This window comes from Prunus persica, chromosome G2, assembly GCF_000346465.2.
Source record: "Prunus persica cultivar Lovell chromosome G2, Prunus_persica_NCBIv2, whole genome shotgun sequence".
In the NCBI taxonomy this organism is placed as follows: Eukaryota; Viridiplantae; Streptophyta; class Magnoliopsida; order Rosales; family Rosaceae; genus Prunus; species Prunus persica.
Window position 1 is genome coordinate 16,176,320 of NC_034010.1, and position 24,212 is coordinate 16,200,531.

The 24,212-nt window shown below is 38.4% G+C and overlaps 1 protein-coding gene across 4 annotated transcripts; it reads left to right on the forward strand.

Moving 5' to 3' along the window:
* LOC18785433 lies at nt 8,598–23,901 on the forward strand. 4 transcript variants are annotated; one of them, XM_007220510.2, is made up of 26 exons: nt 8,598–9,052; nt 9,164–9,244; nt 9,508–9,645; nt 10,017–10,127; nt 10,220–10,270; nt 10,403–10,503; nt 12,026–12,119; nt 12,326–12,457; nt 12,555–12,809; nt 12,930–13,008; nt 13,528–13,619; nt 13,725–13,808; nt 14,204–14,278; nt 14,386–14,433; nt 14,745–14,840; nt 15,176–15,405; nt 15,815–19,311; nt 19,434–19,513; nt 19,683–19,763; nt 20,700–20,771; nt 20,851–20,950; nt 21,058–21,112; nt 21,820–21,948; nt 22,038–22,155; nt 22,929–23,008; nt 23,249–23,901. In XM_007220510.2, exons 1-26 carry the CDS (start codon nt 8,888–8,890, stop codon nt 23,667–23,669), a joined length of 6,465 nt encoding a protein of 2,154 aa, XP_007220572.1. In that variant the 5' UTR covers nt 8,598–8,887; the 3' UTR covers nt 23,670–23,901. The 4 variants fall into 4 exon arrangements, with proteins under 4 accessions (XP_007220572.1, XP_020412625.1, XP_020412626.1 ...); XM_020557036.1 differs by lacking the exons at nt 8,598–9,052; nt 9,164–9,244; nt 9,508–9,645 and having other exon boundaries at nt 10,036–10,127; nt 10,213–10,270; XM_020557037.1 differs by lacking the exons at nt 8,598–9,052; nt 9,164–9,244; nt 9,508–9,645 and having other exon boundaries at nt 10,085–10,127; nt 10,230–10,270.

The window sequence follows — 24,212 nt, forward strand, 5'->3', positions numbered from 1 at the left end:
TTCTCAGCCAACCAACCTCTTCTTTTCCTCCCCAAATTCAACATTTATTTCCCAAATTCAACCACTAATGAAGTCACCCTCTGAGGACATTAGAGTACTACCTGATCTTCAGAACCCTTATCATTCTTACCAATCTCCTGTTTTCTTCTTCTATTATGATAATTTTTTTATTTAAAAAAAAAAAAACAAAAAAAAAAACAGAGTGGGTAGTGGTAATGGTGCGGATCTGATTTCGCAGGCACTGGGTTGTGGCTTGGGAGTGGGAGATGGGTGCTAGTGCTGGAGATCTCGACATGGAGATGGTGGATTGTGGCTTGGGAGCGGGAGATGGTGCTAATGCTGGAGAAAAAAAAAATTATTTAATTTGTTTTTCCATTTTTAATAGTTAGCTTGTTTTTTTATTCCACGTGGCACAATATAAGTGAATCTAAGCAGGACTATTGATTGCCACGTCATCATTTAGCAGAGCATTTGACAGGATAACTGATGGATATATGAAAATTGTAGAAAAACCGAACTTTGGGTACAAAGTTGATACGAAAAAAAACTTTAAGTAGCAAAGTCATAATTTTGAGAAACTTGCGGGTCATGAAGTGAAATTTACTCAAAATAATAAGTTTTAGAATTGTTTAAAAAACGACTCATTAGAGCATTAGAGTATCTTTTGCAGATACCCATCTCTCTCTCATATGATTTCGAAGAAGTGTTGCTTGAAGTTTTATTTATCTTATGTGCGGAGTAAGTCCGAGAACCTATGAAAGACATTCTTATTATAAGAATTTCTGCTCCAATAGTTGGCGCCATCTGTGGGAACTCTCGCAAAATCAATCAATGGTTGAATCAGCAAAAGACGCTCTAGCCCGATCTAATCCTTGATCTGCAGATGTCAGATCAAATTCCGAGGAAGCAAAACCCAACCTCGCAGCCATCCAGTTTAAGAAGATAATAAAGGAGTTGTGTGAAACGAAGAAGATGGCAGCCGGAGCTTTAGAGAAGTCTAAGGGCAACCATACATCACATCTGGAAGGCCCCAAGAAGAGCAAAAGGAAAGAGATGATAGAGTTATCTGACGGAAGTCCCACAGAAAGTGTCCACTTCGATGGTCAGCACAATGACCATGAAGACCACCAGGACTAGAAGAGGGAATTGAAAATGTCCAAAGACAGCGAGTTGCGAAGACAAATTGAAAAGATTGTGAAAGGGTACAAACCACAGACACATGCCGAACTGCTGTTGAGGCTGCCAAAGGAATCTGCAAATCACCTTTCACCAATGATATTCTGAAGGCTAAGAAGCCTGCAAAGTTTACTCAACCCAAATACAAGTCATTCGAAGGGGTAGTTGACCCCATCGAGCACATCTATCACTTTCAGCAACAAATCGAAAGCGAAGACGAAGTGTTGTTGTGCAAATTATTCCCATCTAGCCTATCTGGGTCGGCCTTGACGTGGTTCAGGCAATTGAAGCCAAAGTCTATCGGCATATTCACTGAGCTTTGCGAGGCTTTCATATCCCAATATGTATGCAATCAAAGAAGAAAGAAAGACATCACGACATTGTTCAACACAAAGCAGAAGGCATGTGAGAGTCTCAAAGATTATATGAAGCGATTCATGGAGGAAATGTCTATTCTAGAGACTTATGATTCTCACACTGCGTCACTAGCATTCCACGAGGGAGTGACGCTGGGAACAAAAATGCACAAGTCCTTGGTCAAAACACCACTCCTCGACATGAGGGAGGTTCTGACTCGAGTCGATGGAATCATCAGACTAGAGGAGGAGGAGCTTGCTCTGTCAAGGTGCACCGCTGCAACCATTTAAACACCAAAACACTCGTGTGAGATGATCCAAGGGCCATGGACAAATTTCCCAAATGGAAGTCTCCACAGTCAAGTTAGGACCAATTCTCCCCCAACCAAACTTACTATCAGTCTGGCTAAACTTTTCCACGAAAACATGAGCAAAGGAATTTTTTGAACAACTCCGACATTACGTGAACCCCCAGAGAAACGAGACCGAAGCAAAACTTGTGCACACCATAATGACTTTGACCACAATACCAACGACTGTCGGAATCTCAAATACTAAGTTGAAGTGATGCTAAAAAAAAGGGATGCTTTCGCAATATCGGGCCTAACCAGAAGATAAGCTGAAGGGGAGCGCACGGCTGAACCAGTAACCAACAACATCTTTGTTGAAGAGGGATTGTTGGAAATCAATGCTATCCATGGCTGGTCTCAACCGCCAGAGGGTCAGTTGGCTCGAGCCCGAACCGAGAAAATACATGCTGAAAAGATAAGATGTGTGTTGTGGAATTGCTTCAGCACCAGAATCGGCCCAATCATTGGAAAAGGTAGGGATCATCTCATTCACCCAATGAGACCCCGAAGGAATCCAATTTCCCCACAACGACGCACTGGTCATAACTCTTCAAATTGGAAACTCGAAAGTCAAGAGGGTTAGGATCGACGGCGGAAGCAGCGCAGAGGTAATGTTTTGGAACACTTTTAAAATAATGAAATTGGATGAAAACGGGATCAGGCCCAATCCTACACCGTTCTTTGCATTTGAGGGCAGCAAGGCATGAGCAATAGAAGACGTGACATTACCCGTCATAGTCGCTGGAAAAACTCTTTTAGTGACTTTCGTGGCGATGGACGCTCCGAGTGCCTACAATGTGATCATGGGAAGAGATTGGATCAATAAAATGGATGGGGAGGCATTAACTAGATGCCAAGTGATAAGATGTTTGATTGACGATGGTCTTGGTATTATCGATATCAAAGGGGTTCAACTTGAAGCCAAAAGGTGTTACAACACAGCGACCGACCTCAAGAATACAGCCAAAGCGCAGCCACAACCGAACCAGCAATTATAGCAATTAATGGAGGACCCACCAACAAAGCAGGAAGACGATCCAAAGCCCCATACAATTGAACCACTAAGGGAGGAGATATTGGATCCTTCTGACCCCAATAGAAAAGTATTGGTGGCTCCCTCCTATCCAATGTCGAAAGGGAGCATCTCATCGTGTTCTTGATGAATAACAAGGATGTGTTCGCATGGTCATATGTTTATAGGCCTGGAATTGATCCAAGTGTCGCGTATCACTGCCTAAACGTGGGGACCAGTATAAGCAAAGAGGTTCGCGCCAGAGAGAAATCAAATCATTAGGGACGAAGTGGATAGAATTTTGGAAGTTGGGTTCATTTGCAACGTCTGGTGCTCGACATGGATCTCTAATGTGGTGGTTGTGGCTAAGAAGAAAGGAAAATGGTGAGTTTATGTTAATTACATCAATCTAAACAAAGCTTGCTCGAAAGACTGTTACTCTCTGCCTAAAATCGATCAGATGGTGAACGCCACAGCCGGGTATGAACTTTTAACTTTTCTTGACGCTTACTCATGGTACAACCACATTCCAATGGTAGTCGAATATCAAGAAAAAAACAACTTTCATTACCGAGTGTGGCTTCTATTGTTACACGGTGATGCCATTTGGTTTGAAGAATGCAGGCTCAATGTATCAACGGTTGGTGAATCAGATATTCAAGGACCAAGTTGGGAAGACAATGGAAGCTTATATCGATGACATGTTTGTCAAAAGTAACGTGAAAACCTAGCACCTAAGTCATCTTCAGGAAACCTTTGATATGCTGAGGCGAGATATTGGATGAGGCTGAACCCAACCAAATGTGCTTTCAGTGTCTCATCCGGTCAATTTTTGGGACACATTGTGAATAGGCAGGGTATTGAGCCAAACCCAGAGAAGGTGGAGGTGTTACGGAACATGCCAAGCCCGAAGACTCCAAGAAAAGTACAAGTGCTAACAGGGCGGATAGCGGCATTAAGCCGGTTCATCTCACGTTTGTCTGGCTGGTGCAAACCCTTCTTCTGGGCGATTTGGAATACAAAAAATAAGGTATGGGGGCCAGAGCAAGTGGAAGCTTTTGATCAACTGAAATGATACTTGACAAGTCCCTCGATCCTAACTATACCAAAACCTAGAGAGATGTTGTATATGTACCTCGTGCTAACCAAAGAGGCAGTAAGCGCATCATTGTTTCAAGAAGAGAATTACCTCTAACAACCTGTTTTCTATGTCAGCAAGAGGCTGATTGACGCTGAAAAGAGATACACTCCGACAGAAAAACTTGTCTTAACATTGGTAGTAGCTAAAAGGAAGCTTCGATAATATTTTAAGGCTCATACCATTATAGTGCTCACAAACCAACCTATTAGAGCAATCTTTTTCAAGCCAAATCTGTTTGGAAGAGTCACACAATGGACAATCGAGTTAGGAGCATTGGATATTAAGTAACAACCAAGAACATCTAAAAAAGGACAGGTAATTGTTGATTTTCTCGTCAAATGTTATCCCATAGAAGGAATGCATGAGAAACAAAGTGATACGGCAAAAGTAGGGTGTAGCGAGGAAACACCGTGGGAGTTATATGTAGATGGCTCATCCAACCGGGCAGGGGCCAGGGTTGGGATTGTCCTTTCTTCGTTGGAAGGAATAGAGCTATAATACTTTATTAGATTGGATTTCCCTGCCTCAAACAGCGTTGCTGAATATAAAGCCTTGGTATTGGGATTGAAAATTGCCAGACTACTAAAAATATATAATTTGAAGGTGTACAGTGACTCCCAACTTATAGTCAATCAAGCAAATGAGGAATATGCGACCAAAAATGAAGGTATGGAGGCGTATCAACAACTGTCAAAGCGTCTATCTTAACAATTCAAAAAATTCGAACTAAAGCAGATTTCGAGAGAGCTGAATGAATGGGCAGATCGGTTGGCATTTGTAGCATCAGCCTCAGCTTCAGAAAAGGATTTAACAAGGGTCCTATCTGTAGAATATTTGGAAAGCCCCAATCTAGATGTTGCTAAACCTCGGGTTATGCAAGTCAACTCAGAGGTGACGTGGATGATGCCAATAGTAAATTATCTAACGGTAGGAACGCAACCCACACATCCGGTTGAAACGAGAAAACTTCGGATGAAAGCTGCCAGGTACGCACTCATAGAAAACGTCATCTTCAAGAAGTCTTTTTCAGGTCCTTATCTATGCTGCCTAAACCCATCCAAAGCAAAGTGGATTCTGAAAGATGTACACGAGGGAAATTGTGGCAATCATTATGGAGGGAGGAGCTTGGCACACAAGGCGATAACACAAGGCTACTTTTGGCCTTACATGGCTCGAGAGGCCAAGCAATTTGTGCGGAAATGTGATAAGTGCTAGAAACATGCGTCTATGATTAGGCAACCTGCAGAAGAACTTAGTCTGATCGTAGGACCATGGCCATTCGCCTAATGGGGAATGGATATCGTAGGACCATTACCAACTGCGCCTACTGTGCCTAGGGGCAAAAATATGTTTTCTTGGCCACATACTACTTTACCAAGTGGGTGGAGGTCGAGGCATATGGGACAGTAGCCCAGACCGATGTGATAAAGTTCGTCTAGCGTAACATAATTTGCAGGTTTGGGATGCCTATAGCCATCATTTCAGATAATGGGACTCAATTCAACAATCAGAAGTTCAGGAAATATTGAATGGAGAAAATGATCATTCAACAGTTTTCGTCCCACAGCTATCCCCAAGGAAACAATCAAGTGGAAAAAAACAAATTAAACTATATTCGATTGCCTTAAGAAGAAACTTGAGCAATGTAAGGGCAAATGGTTCAAGGAACTCCTAAATGAGTTATTGGCGTACTGAACCACATAGCGAAAGCCAGTGGGGGAAATCCTTTTTCCTTAGCCTTCGGAAGTGAAGCTGTTATCCCAACTGAGATCGGATTGCCCACAATCCAAACAATGGTGGTGGATAGTAAGGATAACGACTAACAGATTGCTCGTAACCTCGATTTGATTGAGGAACATCGAGAGGTTGCAACGTTAACACTAGCAAACTATCAGAACCAGGTCGTTAATTACTTTAACAAGCGGATCTACTCGAGAAGGTTTACAGTTGGTGAGTGGGTCCTCAGGAGAGTAATGGAAAACACTAAAAATCTAAACACAGACAAGTTTGGTCACTCATGGGAAGGACCGTTCGAGGTCATAGAAGCATACAGAAAGGGCGCTTACAAGTTAAGACTAGTCAGTATATGTCACGCCCTTGGAATACACCTCACCTAAAGAAATATTGTGTTTAGATTAATCTACTTGTCCATGATTCCACTTATATTTATTAAATAAAATCCGCACTTCCCATTTAAATGTCGATTCATGCACTTGGCTTAAATTTGTTATAAACTGAGCTGTGTTTAAACTTATCATCGATGTCCATGCCGATCGCAACACTACCCCGAGGTTACCAATCCTGTTGGGGCAGTCAATTGGATCCATGCTGATCTCAACATCACCCGTAGATTACCAATCCTCTGGGGGCAATCAACAAGTTCCATGCCGATGTCAATATCACCCAGAGGTTATCAATCCTCTGGGAGCAATCAATAAGATACATGCCGATCGCAACACTATCCCGTGCTGATCTCAACATCACCCAGAGAATACCAATCCTCTGGGGGCAATCAACATGATCCATGCCGATCTCAACATCACCCAGAGGTTATCAATCCTCTGAGAGCAATCAATAGGATACATGTCGATCACAAAACTATCTTGAGGTTACCAATCCTCTAGGGGTAGTCAATTGGATCCATGCTGATCTCAACATCACTCAGAGGTTACCAATAGGATCCATGCTGATCTTAACACTACCCTGAGGTTATAAATTCTCTAGGGATAGTCAGTTGGACCCATTTGTTAAGAAGTTGCAGCCTTTTTTTTTTTTTTTTTTTCTTAATAGCACAGACCCGAAAATAGACCTTTAAAATCCCATTTTTCATATTCCTCCTCAACAACAACCTTAACCCCAATCTCCCCAAGACCTCCACCAGCACTATTTCCCCTTCAACATTGAGAAAGATGTTTTTGCTTGTATTGAAAATAAAGCTCTAATGCTACGTTTTCAAAATATGAAACATCGTCGTGGACAATTGTAACTTGTAATATTGTTTTTGACATTAATTATGAGTGAAAGAACTATCGTTTCATTTTCAATATATTTTTTTCATCTTAAAAAATTATTGGGTAGTTTACACTATGACCCCATGAGTGGCAATTCCTGCATCCGCCACTGATAACAAAGACCATAATAAATCCAACCTCCCTCCCAAGTATTTCATCTGATGTTTTTCTCTCGTCCTAGCTTTTCTCTTTGCAACAGAAGACGAACAACTTCCTTCCTCCATCTATGAAGGCATGCTCCCTATTTTTTCTTTAATCAATACCTCGTTGGATTTTCTTTTTCCATGATTTTTCTTCATCGTGTTTTTCTTATTATTAGGGTATAGTTTGGGGTTAGGGTTTATGCTTGTTACTAGGGTTTATGCTTTGTTACTAGGGTTTATGCTTGTTACTAGGGTTTATACTTGTTTTTCTTCTGAAATATCTATATACGACTTTATAAGAATTGTTCATTGAATCATTGGATAGGAAATTGAAATATAGTAATTGACAACCTTTCTATAATCGAACAAAAAAACTGAGACAAATATAGATAAAAAGTTTTTACAAAAAAAATTGAAAATTAACTACAACTTTTAAATGTTGTTTTGGAAGCCTAAATGACCTCAAAAGCCCAAAATCTAACATATTTTTGACTCGTGGCATCGTTCCTTTTTCAGAAAGGTATCATATGTCCCAATCGGAGTTTGGACGCCAAATCTGTAATACATTTGTCACTATATTTCTTATGAATTTTGCTTTCGTTAAACATAATTTTATTTCATGTTGTTGAAGGAAAAGATGTTATGAATTTGGCTTTTATTTCATGTTGTTTAAAATTTTATTTCATGTTGGTACAAATCAAGTATCAGAACATCTCTTGAAATTGGATCACCATTAGATACATTGACAACAACGGGTGGGTTTACATTCTTTATCGTCTTCTCTGGTCAAGTTATAAGTAAAAATCTTTTAATGTGTAGCTGATTCTAATAAAAAGCTAACTTGTTACGTGTATTATTAACAGAGACATTGATAGGGAGGAGTTAATAAAGTCATGGCTTTGATGAGATCTCAAAGCAAAGAAAACAAGGATGGTCACAGGCTCAAAGTTTCTATAGAAGATGGAGGCCTACTTGAGCACGTCTTTTGTTTTTTTTCAAGGCCTTTATCATGCTTCATTTTTTTCCTCTAGCAATCAGCTGATCTTTTCCTGTTTGTTTTTCTCATTACGGCTATAAAGAACAAGGAACCATATCAGCTAAAGAAATTATAGAAGTTTGGAATAAAAGCCATACAAATCTAAAGAAAATTTATTAAAAAATTATATAGAAGTCTTCTGAAAGTCTATTAAATTCAATACGAATTCTAAAGTTTCATCGAGTTCTATGAAAATTGGCACTTAAACAAAATCTGTTTAAACGCTCTAGAATGCTAATTGAATACACCCTCCTAAATTGAATACATCCGGATATTTAAAGTCTTTAAAAATATTATAGAAATCTAAATTGAAAACACTAAATGTTTTAGATTACTTAAAAATTCTGATTGGAGGGTTTAGAATCCAACTCAGCTGAATACAGCGGAACCTTCCTTCAGAATCATTGAAATCTGAATTGAGGAAGCCCCCTCTCCCAATACAAAAATATTAAAAGAAAAGAAAACAAGACAGAAAATAGCAACACCAACTCATTTCTCCTCCACGAGGACGAGGACGCGAACGACGACGACCATCCGCAGGAGCTTCCCAACCACGATTTTAGAACAAAGAAAACACTCTTCTTCTCTATAGCTCCTTCAGACTCAGTAGCCCCTCGTCAGTTCTTCAAAACTAGAAACACAGTGAAAGAGAAAGAGGGAAGATGGATATAGAGTTTGAGGCGAGGGTGAAACCTCTGGAATACAAAGTGAAGGCAATGTCACGTGAGTCGCCATCCCAGAAGGCGGGCCACGTGCTCGACGCCGACCTCCGCTCCCACTGGTCCACCGCTACCAACACCAAGGAGTGGATTCTTCTCGAGCTCAACGTAACTCCTCTCCCTCCCTCCCTTTCTACTCTAACCCTAACTCTAATCCTGCCAATTTTATGATTCACTTAATTTTGTTTTAGTTTAAATTTTGTCTTCTGGGTTTGGTAGGAACCTTGCTTGTTATCGCACATACGAATTTACAACAAGTCTGTGCTCGAATGGGAAATTTCAGTTGGCTTACGCTACAAGGTTAGTCAACTGCTTTTTTTTTGTTTGTTTGTTTGTGTTTTGAGTATGGGAAATTTCATTTCTTTGTCTAACTCGACTCATGAAAGTTGTTTGCTTTGAATCCACTTTAGCATCTGTGGTATCTTAACATAGTTGATTGTATATGATTTAAGGGTAATGTGAACTGCTGATATAGCTTCAAGCTTCAGTTCTGCATGTTTTAGATGAATTTTCTACCAAGTTGTTTGCTCTGGGGTTTTTACTTTATTTCGTTTTTTGAACAGCCAGAGACATTTGTAAAAGTTCGCCCACGTTGTGAAGCACCGCGACGCGACATGATCTATCCCATGAACTATACTCCCTGTCGCTATGTGCGAATATCTTGTTTGAGGGGAAATCCCATAGCTATTTTCTTCATACAGGTATGATATGGGAATTATATCTGCGACATTATTGATTTGATCCGCCTTAGCATATGAAATATGAATAAATCCATATGTGCTTGCTTGCGATAAATTTCATTTATCAAGCTTTGAATTTTTGCCCCCCATGCCACACCATTTGTCCTTTTGTTATAGCTACCTCTCCAATGAAATAACAAGTCCATTCCCAATCGTTTGAAACTCCTAACTTTTCTGCAGTTTTGAATATATATACATGTATATAGATATATAAATATATTATTTCTCTTCAATTATGTCCTGCCTAATAACGATCCCATCATGTGATTAATGAATCACATCTGATCTCAGATTTATTGGCACTAAGGTTTCTTATATTTCTACTGTTTCAGCTTATCGGGGTTTCAGTGACTGGCCTGGAACCAGAGTTTCAACCAGTTGTTAACCACTTGTTGCCATCCATTATATCTCACAAACAAGATGCCCATGATTTGCATCTTCAGGTGGATCCAATTTTGCTATCTATAATGTTTACTGTGTACCCTGTTTTTGTATTTTTATATCTCTCTGCCTTCTGATGCCTACTAGTTTGTAGTTGCTTAAAGACATGACAAGTCGGTTGCTTGTGTTCCTTCCCCAACTTGAGGTATATTCATTTGTCTCAGATTTGTATGTAATTTCTTTTCTTTCTGCATAAGTCCCCTATTTTTCTTTGTCTGTTACCCTTATCTGATTTTCTTCTATTTTCTATTACACTCCTTTCTTGCAAATGGTGCAGGCAGACCTTAATAGCTTCTTGGATGCTGCTGAACCTAATTTACGTTTTCTTGCTATGCTTGCCGGTCCTTTTTATCCCATACTTAATCTTGGGAATGAAAGGTATGTACCTGCTTAATGTCTTTCATGCATGCTATCTCTCAAATCCAGCTTGCAATGGTCTTTGCTTGCATGTTGTTACAGATGATGTATGTACTCTATCTTCATGCCTTTGCAACTCAATTGCTTAATTTTTGTGAGCACAAAGTCATTATTTAGAGTATTCTGTGGTAAAGATTTTCTTATATGCTTGCTATCTAGAGTATTCTCTTTTCGTAATTTAACGATAACTATAGAAATATTCCGGAGTACCTTGGTTTTATTCTATTTTGAGCTTATAAGAGGTGCATGTTTGACTTTTGGAATGAGAATTGATTTGAAGAACAAATTTTTTTCAGTTTCAAACCTTTTAATCCTGTTTCTCTCTTTCCTGATTGTATTATCTGTTACTGCTCCTTTATCATGTTTTATGGAATATATACATCTACCTTGATTTCCTCTTTCACCTTGATGCAAAATCGAGGTGACAGCGGGTGTTAAAAGGTTCTTAAGGGAAAAATAATTGATGACACGTTTGAGGGTTGGTTGTAGGAAGTAGGGTTTTAAGTGGCATTCTGTGAAAAGGTTATTTTAGGCAGATGTGCAGGGATATTTTTATTTTTGGGGGTCAAGTATGCAGGGATTATATGGGAAAGAAGTGTAGGAAGTTTAGACCCTTTAGGGTAAGGATATCAGTTGATGTAATTAGAAGATTGTTGTTTGGAGGTTTGACTGGTAATCAAAGAAATTTTGTTGGGTGCTGTTATTGTACTAAAATAAAATCTAGTACTAGTAGTTCAAGCGCTTTTGTTTGGTTAGTTTTGGTTGATAAGGTGAATTGAAGGATTGGAGTTTGTTAATTATGCGAAGTCTTGGCTTTGAAGGTCTGACACTGATTTGAAAGAGTTTCCTGAAAAAGCGCATATTGGCATCTTTTCGAATATGTTGTACATATATTAGTTCGGCAGGCTAAATGCTACTCTAGCATTACCCGAATGGGGGTCTTTGGCAGGTTAAATGCCAATATAGCTTTATGAGATTGGGGGCTGCCTTCTGCTTGGTCCGTTAGTTCATGTAGAGGTCATAAACCTTATCCTGTACTTAACTCTAAAAATGAGCTAAAATCATTGGAAATTCATGTATTTCTTTCAGGCCCAAGAATTACTGGCCAGTGTTAAGGTGCAATAACGAAGCACTTTTCTCCTTTTTCCTGTTCCAATGTTTAGTAAAGCATGTTCCCATCAAATAATTGATTTCCAATGGTTCAAGAATCGAAGTCCTTACTAATTAAGTCATCTAAAAGCTGCATTAAACATTTTGCACATCAGGTGTCTATATGGACAACGATCACTTTTGGGAATGACACATTTGAAACATTTTGTTAAGTTTGCTGTTAGCCGTAAATTTGACTTTGTTCTATAATTTTTGGCATTTCAGTCATCATTGCTTATGTAGATCTCTCATCTTTTTGCACTCTATTACACATTTAGGTCACTCAGCTATGCCAATGTACTTACTATAATGTTGTCTTGTATTGATACTGCAGGACAGCTGCAAAGTCTTCAGGCAATATCTCAGACTCTGAAGTTTCTAAACATAGTCAGCTGTCATCAGCCTTAACCGTGTCTTCTAACTTTGAGGTCTCTTTTGTGCTCTTTTTTTTTAATTTTCCCTTCATCATTGTCTTCTTTTCTTTTTGCCTTTGACTTCACATGCATACCTTTATTCCAATGTTCCCCTCTCTGGACTGTAGAACGGTGGCCTGTATAGAGGATTGATATTACATGAACTTTTCATTATTTATGGTCTTAGATGATTTATAGCTTGCTCCTTCTATTGTATGCAGCCACGAAGATCACGCGGCACTTCACCTTTCGTCCTGTCAACATCCAGTTCTATAGTATTCCGTGCAGATGCAATTTTTGTGCTGTTGAGGAAGGCATATAAAGATTCTGATTTAGGAATTGTTTGCAGAATGGTAATTAATGGGTCTCCTCACTTTTTCCTTTTGATGGTCATTTAGCAAGGTTTTAATTTTACTGCATGATTGGACACTTTTATGCTTTTGATCTCAGGCTGCTAGAGTTCTGCATAAGCTTATAGAGCCTGTGGCACATGAAGGATCAACACCTCCTGGTGAAGTGACATATGGAGATGAAGCAGTAAAATCAGAAATAACTAATCCGGCACCTTTAGTTGATTACTCAAACTTGTTTGGAGAAGAGTTCCAGTTGCCTGGTGATCACTGGGACTCAAGCTATCTTAACATCTTGGATATAGGAGCAGTGGAGGAAGGGATTTTACATGTTCTTTATGCTTGTGCGTCACAGGTTGATTACAGCAATAGTAATATTAAACTCAATAAGCATCCTCCGTTATTCTGATGTCTGTTTTTTGTTGGTTGCTATTCTTATCTATCCACTTACAATTTAACCTGTGATGTTTCTCAGCCTCAGCTCTGCAGCAAATTAGCAGATAGGACTTCTGACTTCTGGTCTGCGTTACCGCTAGTTCAAGCATTACTGCCAGGTTGATTGTCCCACCTAATCGCTCTTCCTAGTTATTGTCATGTCATATAGATGTCCTAATAATTTGAAGTTCCACTCATTCTTAAAAGTTTTAGAAACCAGAATTCTGTCTTTCTGGTTAAACCCTAATGTGTGCCTTCTGAATGTTGCTTTGCAATAAGTAATTTTATACTTAATCAGACAATAATACAGACATATATATGTGTTTATTTTTTAATGTTTTCTTCTTGGTCTGAAGTGGTAATTATTTTCTACTTTTGTTTTTTATGTTTAAGCTTTAGGTTCGTTGACCAATGGACTTGGTCTAGTTTGTTTCCACTTCTTCTGGGGACTGTTTTTTTCTTTGTTTGCTTTCAAATTTTAAGTTTTCTAGTATTACACATAATGGTTTTCTAAGTTATTTTTTGCATTAAATTGGAAATTTGGATTTCGTTGATCTGATTTCTGAATTTTACTGAGAATTCTGGGGTGATTTCTGGTTGATCAATTTGTTTCACATGTTATTCTTTGGGTTTTATAGCACTTCGTCCCTCTGTTAGCCGTCCGTCTGACATTGTTGATGATAGTTTCTCTCAATGGAAACAACCAATTGTTCAAGAAGCCCTCTCCCAGGTTGTGGTTAATGTTAATGAAAATTATTCGTTTTGGCTTGGTAAATTTGATATTGTATTTTGACCAGTAGATCATATTATTCTGACCATGGTGTTATTACTGCAGATTGTAGCAACATCGTGTTCACCATTATACCGTCCGCTGCTTCATGCTTGTGCTGGCTATTTATCATCATATTCACCATCACATGTTAGTGACTTTGCTCATTATTATTAGCCTGCTTAGAATGCTATCCTCGCCTATTCATCTCTATTTCTAATACTTTTTTTAAAATTTTTTATGTGTGAATGAGAGAAACATTCTTTGCATTTAAGAATATGACCAATTGGATGAAAAATAATATTCTGTTGATGTAGAAAAGGACGACGTTGGTTGGTTCAAGGCATATATAAATGGAAATAAGTTAAATTTATTTGTGAGAATGTTTGATATTTCGTGGATACTTACACTCATAGCGGTATATATTCCATACATATAACTTCTAATAAGCACAAACCCATACTCTATTGCTCGAAGCTTTATTTTTCAAGAATTATATTGTTCTCACTTGGGAACAAACTGTGTTTGCCTGTTTTGTCTTGCAGGCTAAGGCTGCATGTGTTTTGATTGATCTCTGTTGTGGCGTGCTAGCACCTTGGCTAAGTCAAGTGATTGCAAAGGTTTGTCTGAGGCGGATTTCTTTTGCTGTAACTTTCTCATAGTGTGGTTTAGTACTCCCGTGTGTTTACACTTCTATTCGAACTTCCTCTTTTTGGTTTGAATACAGGTTGATCTGGCTGTAGAGCTTCTAGAGGATCTTTTGGGTGTAATTCAGGTATGCTTTTCAATTATATGAACAAAAAATATTAATGTTATAATGCTCTCATGTATCATCTCAGATTGTCAAAGGTAAGGAAGATAGTTTGAGTCATATATGCATACGATCAAACTTTGATGAAGTGACAACTGAGTCAGCTGTTAAAGTTTCTTGTTTTTGCACATGAGATATTTTTTGGGTTCAAATAAATAATAAAGCTTTATCCAGGATAGAGTACTAGGTTTACATGAACTTTGAATGTTATGCATTTTCTGACAGCTAGCTTTTGTTTTCATTATATAAAAACTGTGTCATTGCTCTTGTTTTAGGGTGCTCGCCACTCGCTGCCTCGTGCTCGTGCTGCCTTAAAATACATTGTTCTGGCTCTCTCTGGTCACATGGATGATATGCTAGGAAAGTATAAGGTATTGCATTCTGTTTGGTTTTCTTGTCATCATGATTGGTAATTTAAAAGTTTATCTGCTTCATTGTTTTGGTTTGTATGTTAGTGTCTTGGATAGGTAGAGGGCTCAAATGTTTCTGTTTGGATAGTTAGTGTTAGCTTTTTGTAATGTCATTGTCAATTATCCCTTTTGGTATTCTTGAGATTTATAACCGCTACATAAGCTTACTTTTATTGAGTTAAAAGAATCTTTCTATAATGGCTATGTTTCTTTTTTATTTTTTTTTATTTTTTTATTTTTTTTATTTTAAATAAAAAAAGGTAACTTCTTTTTTGTGTACTTTTTTCTGTTTTCAGGAAGTTAAGCATAGGATACTCTTTCTTGTGGAGATGCTAGAGCCTTTCCTTGATCCTGCTGTAGGAAGATTGAAGGGAATAATAGCCTTTGGAGATCTGTCTTCTGCACATCCAGAAAAGCAGGAAGAGAATTGTGTTATTGCCCTCAATGTAATTCGCACGGCAGTGCAGAAACCTGCAGTTCTTCCTTCACTGGAATCTGAATGGAGGCGTGGATCAGTTGCTCCTAGGTAATGTCTTAAGGAAAATTTATAATAACTAGTTTTAAAAGGGAGTGGGGGATATTTGTATAAAAAATTGATTATAAATGCTATTTTGACTACTTGGCTTTGCCTGCTCAACTCTTACTTTATTCAAATTCATGTTGCTCAAATGTATATGAAATACCATATGGCTCTGAAGAAAAGATGAATAATCTTCAATTTATTGTTACCACAGTTCACAATGCATGAATAATCTTCTATTTACTGTTACGACAGTTCACAGTTCACAATGCACAAGTGAATGTTATCCTGTTGTTTCCTACATACCACTTTGTTTATTGACTTTTATATTTCAAATTAACATTTTGTGTTTTCGCCTATGACAATTTTTGTTGGCTATATTGGATTGTTGATGGATATACAATTCTTGATGCAGTGTGCTACTCTCGATATTGGAACCTCACATGCAGCTACCTCCTGAAATTGACCTTCGAACATCTCCAGTCCCTAGACCACTGGAACCTGAATCTTTATCTGGTTTATCTCATTCTTCAGCTTCTCACCATGGGGTAGCTTCAAAATCAAACAGCCAGGATGAATTTGACGGGAAGATAGATGTTTCTGAAACAGCCGTAAAAATTGACATTTCGGAAGACGCCAGTCTTCTTTTTGCACCTCCAGAACTGCATAACATTGTATTGACAAGTATATCCAGTTGTCCCAACGAGAACAGCTCTGTCTCTAACCACGGGGATTCTGGCTCTGAACCAAAACATCTGGTCGGGAAACATTTTCCACACAGGTTTCAAATTGACTTAAAACTAGATGCTGGTTTCTCTGCGGAATATTTCAACTTGCAAGCAGATTATTTCCAACTTATAACCTATCAAGACTGCGAGCTCAGGGCTTCTGAATTTCGGCGATTGGCCTTAGATTTGCATTCACAGAATGAGATTACCATTGAGAGTCATGATGCTGCCATAGATGCTTTGCTCTTGGCTGCAGAGTGCTATGTCAATCCATTTTTTATGATGTCTTTTAGAGGAAATCCAAAGTTAATGAAGGAGATAAACGTCAGTGGGATTAGGACTCCACAAAATCATGAAATTGGGGCGCGAATGGTCTCTGGAAAGTCTAAGAATGACCTAGAAACAATATCTCTTCTTGAAAGGAAAAGAGACAAAATTGTTCTTCAAATTCTGCTCGAGGCTGCGGAGTTGGACAGAGAGTATCGAGAAAAGGTTTCAGATGGAGGACTTAGTCCGTACTACACCGTAGGATTTGATGAACAAGTCATTAGGTTGTCTCCGCTTGATGTACAATCTGCGGATGCCATCACCTTGGTTCGACAAAATCAAGCTTTGTTGTGCTGCTTTCTGATTCAACGATTGCGAAGGGAGCAGCACTCGATGCATGAAATTCTTATGCAGTGTATGATATTCTTGTTGAATTCAGCGACTAAGCTATACTGTGCTCCAGAACACGTGATTGACATTGCATTAGGATCCGCTGAGTACTTAAATGGGATGCTAACATCCCTGTATTATCAGTTCAAAGAAAATAATCTGCAGTTGGAGCCGGAAACAATACATGGGATACAACGACGGTGGATACTGCTTCAAAGATTGGTAATTTCTTCAAGCGGTGGCGATGAGGAAACGGGCTTTGCAATCAATAAAAATGGTTTCCGTTATGGAAATCTGATTCCACCTTCAGCCTGGATGCAGAGGATTTCAACTTTTTCTAGATGCACATCCCCTCTTGTTCGATTTCTTGGTTGGATGGCAGTATCTCGTAATGCAAGACAGTACATGAAGGACCAGCTTTTACTTGCTTCTGATCTACCACAGCTGACATCTCTATTGTCTACATTTGCAGACGAACTTTCTGTTGTAGATAATGTTGTGAGTCGAAAATATGAAGAATCAGGGGGCGAAATTGTTTCTGCATCCATTAAAGGATTTGAAGTTGCTGATCAGCAGCATCAGGACCAATCTTTTCGTGTCATTTACCCTGATCTCTTTAAGTTCTTTCCTAATATGAAAAAGCAATTTGAAGCTTTTGGAGAAACCATTTTGGAGGCTGTTGGGTTGCAGTTGAGGTCTCTTCCTTCCAGTATGGTGCCTGATATTTTGTGTTGGTTCTCTGATTTGTGTTCATGGCCATTTCTACATACAGAGCAGCTTTCTGCTGGAAATAGTTCTGACCATTTGAAAGGCTATGTTTCAAAGAATGCCAAAGCAATCATCCTCTATACACTTGAAGCCATTGTAACCGAGCACATGGAAGCAATGGTGCCTGAGATACCTAGAGTGGTGCAAGTGCTAGCATGTCTTTGTAGGGCATCTTACTGCGATGTGTCATTTCTTGATTCTGTATTGTCTTTGTTGAAACCAATCATTTCATATTCTTTGTGTAAGGTGTCTGATGAGGAAAGGTCATTGGTAGATGATTCATGTGTTAATTTTGAGTCATTATGCTTTGATGAGCTTTTCACTAACATCAGACAGGGTGCTAACCAAGATAATTCTACTGAAAAAGTATACAACAGAGGATTGACAATTTTCATTTTGGCGTCTGTCTTTCCTGATTTATCTGCTCAGAGGAGGAGGGAAATGCTGCAGTCCTTAGTTTTTTGGGCCGATTTTACTGCCTTTGAGCCAACTTCTTCTTTCCACAATTACCTTTGTGCATTCCAGAGTGTTATGGAGAGTTGCAAACTTCTGTTAGTTCAGACTTTGCAGTTCTTTGGTGCCATCCCATTGGAGCTGCCCACTGAGGGACAAAATGAAAGTGGACTGGAGTCACATTCATGGTTCCTCAGTGATGTCTACCGTAGTTCAAGTCAAGATAAGGCCTCCGAGAAGTTAGAAGGTAACAATGTTGGTGCTGATATTGTGAATAAAAAGGTTTATCATTTATTTCCTGAGGAAATAGAAGAATTCTCAAAACACTTGGAGGTTCTTATTGGTAAGCTTTACTCGACGACTGAGCTATGTTGGAATCTTCATCATCAACTATCTAAGAAGATGACTATTACATCAACAGAGTGTTTTATGTACTCAAGATTCTTGGCATCAATTGCACAAAGAGTTAATGACGCTCAAGAAAATGATGCTGAAATTTCTTTCCCATCTACATCAGTTGACCAGTTCCCTGATCATTGGAGGACTGGTTTAGAAGTAATTTCTGAGACCATTCTGACCCTTCAAGAAAACAGATGCTGGGAAGTTGCTTCTGTTGTGCTTGATTGTGTACTTGCTGTGCCCCCTAAGTTTGGCCTTAATAGTGTGATTGGCTCCATCTGCTCTGCAATAAAAAGTAGTTCTTGCAATGCACCAAAAATTGCTTGGCGCTTGCAGAGTGATAAATGGCTATTGATTTTGCTTACCAAGGGTGTCCATTCCCTCAAGGAATGTGAGGTTCCTCTTGCTAATTTGTTCTGTACAATGCTGGGTCATCCTGAACCTGAGCAACGATCTATAGCCCTTAAGCTCTTAGGAAAACTTGTTGGCCAAGATTTGAGTGGAGGAACTGCCCTTCAATCTTCCATGTTCTACAAAAATTTAGTTTCACCTGGATTTGTTACATCTGTTCCCGAGTCGATTATTTCTCATTTGGTTTCAAGCACATGGAATCTGGTGGTTGTCCTTGCTTCATCTGATGCATCATTACTTGTGAGGACTCGGGCAATGACACTTCTTGTAGATTGTATCCCATTTGCTGAGCGACGTCTGCTGCAGTCTTTTCTCGCCGCAGCGGATAGTGTTCTTGGCTTGGGAGAGCTTGCCCGTCCAAATTGTGAGGGCCAATTGCTGAGGCTTTCATTAGCACTGATTGCTGGTGCTTGTCTATACTGCCCGGATGAAGATATCTCTCTGATTCCTCAGAATGTTTGGAAGAATATTGAGACTCTGGCATCGTCAAAGCCTGGTATCCACTTGTTATATTTCTCTAATTTTATTGAATTATTCTGGAGATGTTGGGAGTGAATGTTTTGTCTTTCCTTTTTTGTTTTTTTTAATTTTTAATTTTTCCCATTGTTCCTTTTCTAGATGGAAGGTCTGGGGATGTCGAGAAAAGGGCTTGCCAAGTCTTGTGTAGATTGAAAAGTGAAGGGGATGAAGCTAAAGAGGTAGGTAACAAGAAAATTATTGTTTATTGTTGTCATGGCATAATATGTCAAAGATATTGGAGTATATGCCAAACATTTTCCTTGGAACTGGTTTTCTTTCTTTTTAATTGTTTTAATCAGCAATTTAAAATTATATTACTTATTAATTGAACCACATTTTACATGTAAGGTCCTGAGAGAAGTGCTAACTTCAACCTCTTCAAAACAATCTGACCCAGATTTTGAAAGTACTCGCGAGTCCGTTCTTCAGGTGAGGAACATTTTAGAGATGATATGGTAAAATTTAATTTGATTGCAGAGAGTGATTTTATTGATGTTATTGTAATTTTGTTTGCATTGAAAAATCTTTGCTTGATCACACCATCCAAAAAATTTAAGGTAGAGGAAGTAAGTTCAATCATGTATAATTTTATACCAAGATGAACACCACACATTTACAATCCTCTGGGGTAAATTTCTTCTTAGATGGTCATAAAGTTGTTATTGAACTGCATGTTGCACAAATTCAGATAAATTAACTTGGACTCACATTATACATTGTAACCAAAAAGTTATGTTATTTATTTATATTTTCCGAATGAAGCTAGGATTGCTTGCTAGAGGTCATTGCTTCTGTTATAAAAAGGGTTGCATTCCGACGTCAATACAATATTTATATGTGTTGGTGGCATATTTGATCTTGTAGCATGTGTTGTTAAACAGATTGTTTCTCAATTTTCTGCTATGAATATTTTGCTTTTGAATCAATTTTAGGTCTTATTTATTTATAAAATTATTGGAGCTTTAAAAAGCCTAATTTGATACTTAACAGTCATAACTGTCATGGTATCTATACATCTCAAATGCTATCTGAACAGGCATCCATCCAATGTTTACTTAACATATTGAAAGATTAAAAAAAAACATCTTAGAACTTTCTATTACTTTGATATTGCTGTAGACACTTGAAACAGATATGAATTCTTATGTTCCCAAAATAAGAAAAACAGGATAACTATTCGTCTGTGTCCTATAAATGTTACAAAAGGAGGGATTAGGATAAGAGATGAAATTGATCTACATCACGTCCATCGACTAAATTTTTTTTATATCCCTTGCTTTTTCCATGGATTTCCTAGATTAGTTGTTGACTTATACTGCCTTTCCATCTCCTAGAAGCTAATATATAATTATTGATTTGTAACAGGTCCTTGCCAGTTTAACTTCTGCAAAGTCGTACTTTGATATTTTCTCAAACAAAATTGACCAAGAGGTTATGGTAAGCCGGAATTACAATTGTTGCTTTTCGTTACATTCCCAACTTGTACATGTCTTTGTATTAACTGAATATGTCATAGGAACTAGAGGAGGCTGAATTAGAATGGGATATCCTTCAGAAAGAACATGCATTACATGAATCACCAACCAAAGATGGACATCAGATTCTTTCTCTAAGCTGTAAAGCTTTCTTTCCTTATATTTCTCATTACAGCTGTTGGCCGTTGGGGAATGGTCATGTTAAAATTTGTTTGTGGAAATGGTAAACTTAACACTTTGTTTTTCAGCTCCTGTGGAAGATGATGCACGCCTTAAGCAAATCAAGGATTGCATTCATTCCTTGTAAGTGATAAAAATATTAATGGTATATTCATTCCTTGTAAAAATATTTTTACCACTTACCACGCATGTACTGGTGACACCCTCTTTCACGTCTATAAATACCTCTGAATATTACTTTCAAGTTCTTATTAAAATTTTTGTTTTTTTTACTTTGAAATTGCTATAGGCTGGTAACGCATACAACTTTGCTCATTCCAGGAAGTCTGCAGTTTTACCTCTTGTGTTAAATTTTTCCATCCCTAGTTTTAATTGGTATTAACCTGTAATAAAACTAACTGCTAGACAACACTAGATGAGCTTCAGAATATCAGCAGTCAGTAATCAGGCTTGCATCCTTCCTTATATTGAATTGCAATAAATTGTGTCACACTGTCAAGTAGTACTTCTCCCAGGCGTTTTTATGTTGAAAAGAATGAGGTTCTTATCTTACTAAAGGATGCACTAGCTCAAACGTTGGTTGTTAAGATGTTCTGAGTCCAATTTGCCATAGGATCTTATTTTGAAGGCACCTAATCTTTGATGGCTGATGAGCACCCAAATTTAAAATAATCAAATCTTACATGCATCAGCTAGACAAAATAAATAATCTTATACATGTTAAATTCTTCAACTTTTGTGCCTATTTTGTGGGAAGGTTTCCAGTTTCCTTTAGCTTGGTATTTTTGTAGACTTCAAATTCAGTTTTTGTGATCTTCCTTTGCTATCAGAGAAAAGTCCAAGCTCCATGAAGACATAGTCGCCCGCAGGCAGAAAAAACTTCTTATGAGACGTGCCCGCCAGAAATCTTTTGAAGAGGTAGCTTTACGAGAAGCTGAGCTACTTCAAGAACTTGATAGGTGTTGCTTCCTCAGTGGCTCATCTTGTTTTATATTGTACTGATTAGATATTTGTTGGTCCACAACTAACATATGGACTAATGTACCAGGGAGAGAGCAGCTGAAGTTGAAAAGGATATCGAGAGACAGAGATTGCTAGAACTTGAGCGTGCAAAAACCAGGGAGCTGCGACAAAACCTTGAGATGGAGAAGGAAAGACAAGCCCAGGTAAAAGCCCTTTTCAGTACTGTCTTGATCTGCGATGAAAACCATTTCCATACTATCTGGATCTGCTAAGTTTCAAATAATTGACATTGGAAATGCTGGTAATTGGCTGATTATGGCAAATTTGGGTGAAGAATTTGTCAGACCATGGTTCAGTCTTTGAGACTAAATATTATATTGACTTTGAAACTACACCTTCCCCTTGTATTCTTGTTGCATGTCTTATATTAATTTGACTATAAGGACCGTGAAGGCCAGGAGGACTTGGGACTAACTGCTTTCTGTAATGCCAATATCCATTGGCAATCATGATTTTCCCCTTCCTCTTTCCCTCTACCTACTGATCTATACATGTAGAGTTTTATATTAATGCTAGCATTCCTCCATCTCTCCCACGAGAATGAATCAAGTAGATATTTTGAAGTCATCACTTGGAAGGAAATGAGAATTCATCTTCTCTTTTTTGTTTTTTGTTGGCAAAGTATTTGGTCATTCCAGTTTTCTGCCATCCCAAGTCCTCTGATAAAGTATCATTCTTTGACAAATTTATTAACTTGCTGGGGAACAAAGTCATACCATTCAAGTTTATCATATTTACTGTCATTCTGGAAACCTGAATGGAACTGAAAAGGTGGAAATACTGTATCTGTAAGTCATGGGCCTTTAAGAGGATGCATTTTCTGCAGTCTCTTGTTTCTGGGTTAAAAAAATGTTATATGTAATACTTCAGCGAAGAAGAGTTGCATACTAATATCTTGAACCTTTTCCTTTGGCAGAGGGAGCTTCAGCGTGAATTGGAACAGGCTGAAGCAGGAGTACGACCATCACGACGTGACTTTTCCTCTACCTACAGCAGGTGATCTTTTATGTGATTTGTGGGAACTGCTTAATTATTCTGAAGTTTTGTTCATGGATAGATAGTGTAGACTAAAATATTTATTTTTTAGTGGATATAAGGGTGCAGGGGCATGCCACAACAAATGTAAATTAAATATGAATCATGGATTATTGTTGAGCATACTTGTTTTGCTGCATCTATAATTATATGCTGCAATTACTTTTGGTTTAGACTCAGTTTGGTATATTCATTTTGCAGTCGGCCACGGGAAAGGTATCGTGAAAGAGAAAATGGAAGAGCAGGTAGTGAAGGTAGCACGAGATCAAGTTCTGGAAATTTGCAGCTTGAAACTTCTACTACCAGTTCTTCCATGGGGACCATGCCAACTGTGGTTCTGTCTGGGTCCCGGCAATTTTCCGGCCAGCCTACCATTTTACAATCTCGTGATCGTCTGGATGATGGTGGCAGTGGTTATGAAGAAAATCTGGATGGAAGCAAAGACTCAGGTGATACGGGTAGTGTTGGAGATCCAGACTCAGTTTCAGCATTTGATGGACAGCCTGGTGGATTTGGGTCAGGTCAGAGGCATGGTTCAAGAGGGAGCAAGTCCAGGCAGGTAGTGGAGCGGAGAGAACGGGATGGGAGGCGAGAAGGAAAGTGGGAAAGAAAACATTTATGACTAATGACTTCAGAATTAGTGAAGTCTGGTTCTAGGTTAGGATACTCTAGTGTGTATTTTGTAAGGAGAGCTGTTGATAAGAGTTACGACGTGGTTTCTTAATTTGGTGGTGATCTGATGAGGTCATCTTCATGTAACATACCTGTACCTTAAGTTATAAAATTGTGTTTAGTATTGGATAAGTCACTTTTTTATATTTTAAATACAAAAGAGAGTCTAGACTAAAAAAAAAGGGGATTTCTTACACACACTTTTATGGGGGTTCGAACCTTTTAGAGCCCATCTGGATTGATAGATAAGGGAGGGAGATTTTGGATTCGGAAGGCCCAAATACAAATAATCCTATTTAATTTTACTTTTAGCAAGTGTATTTAGATTAATTATGAAGAAAATTTATTCCATTTAGTTGTCATAAAATGGCAGGATATCGACACATTATAACTTATTCTTACATTTTTGAACCATAACTTATCCCTTTCAATCATCCCCCAAAATGAAAAATCTTTCACCGTATTTCCTACTTCAATATACTCTAATGGCATG

Bases quoted from the DNA above. Each gene is read 5' to 3' on its own strand.
- LOC18785433 (XM_007220510.2), top strand. From the start codon at position 8,888: ATGGATATAGAGTTTGAGGCGAGGGTGAAACCTCTGGAATACAAAGTG. The intron at 13,009-13,527 runs GTTGATTGTCCC...TGGGTTTTATAG, and splicing joins AGTTCAAGCATTACTGCCAG to CACTTCGTCCCTCTGTTAGC. The intron at 14,841-15,175 runs GTATTGCATTCT...TTCTGTTTTCAG, and splicing joins ATATGCTAGGAAAGTATAAG to GAAGTTAAGCATAGGATACT.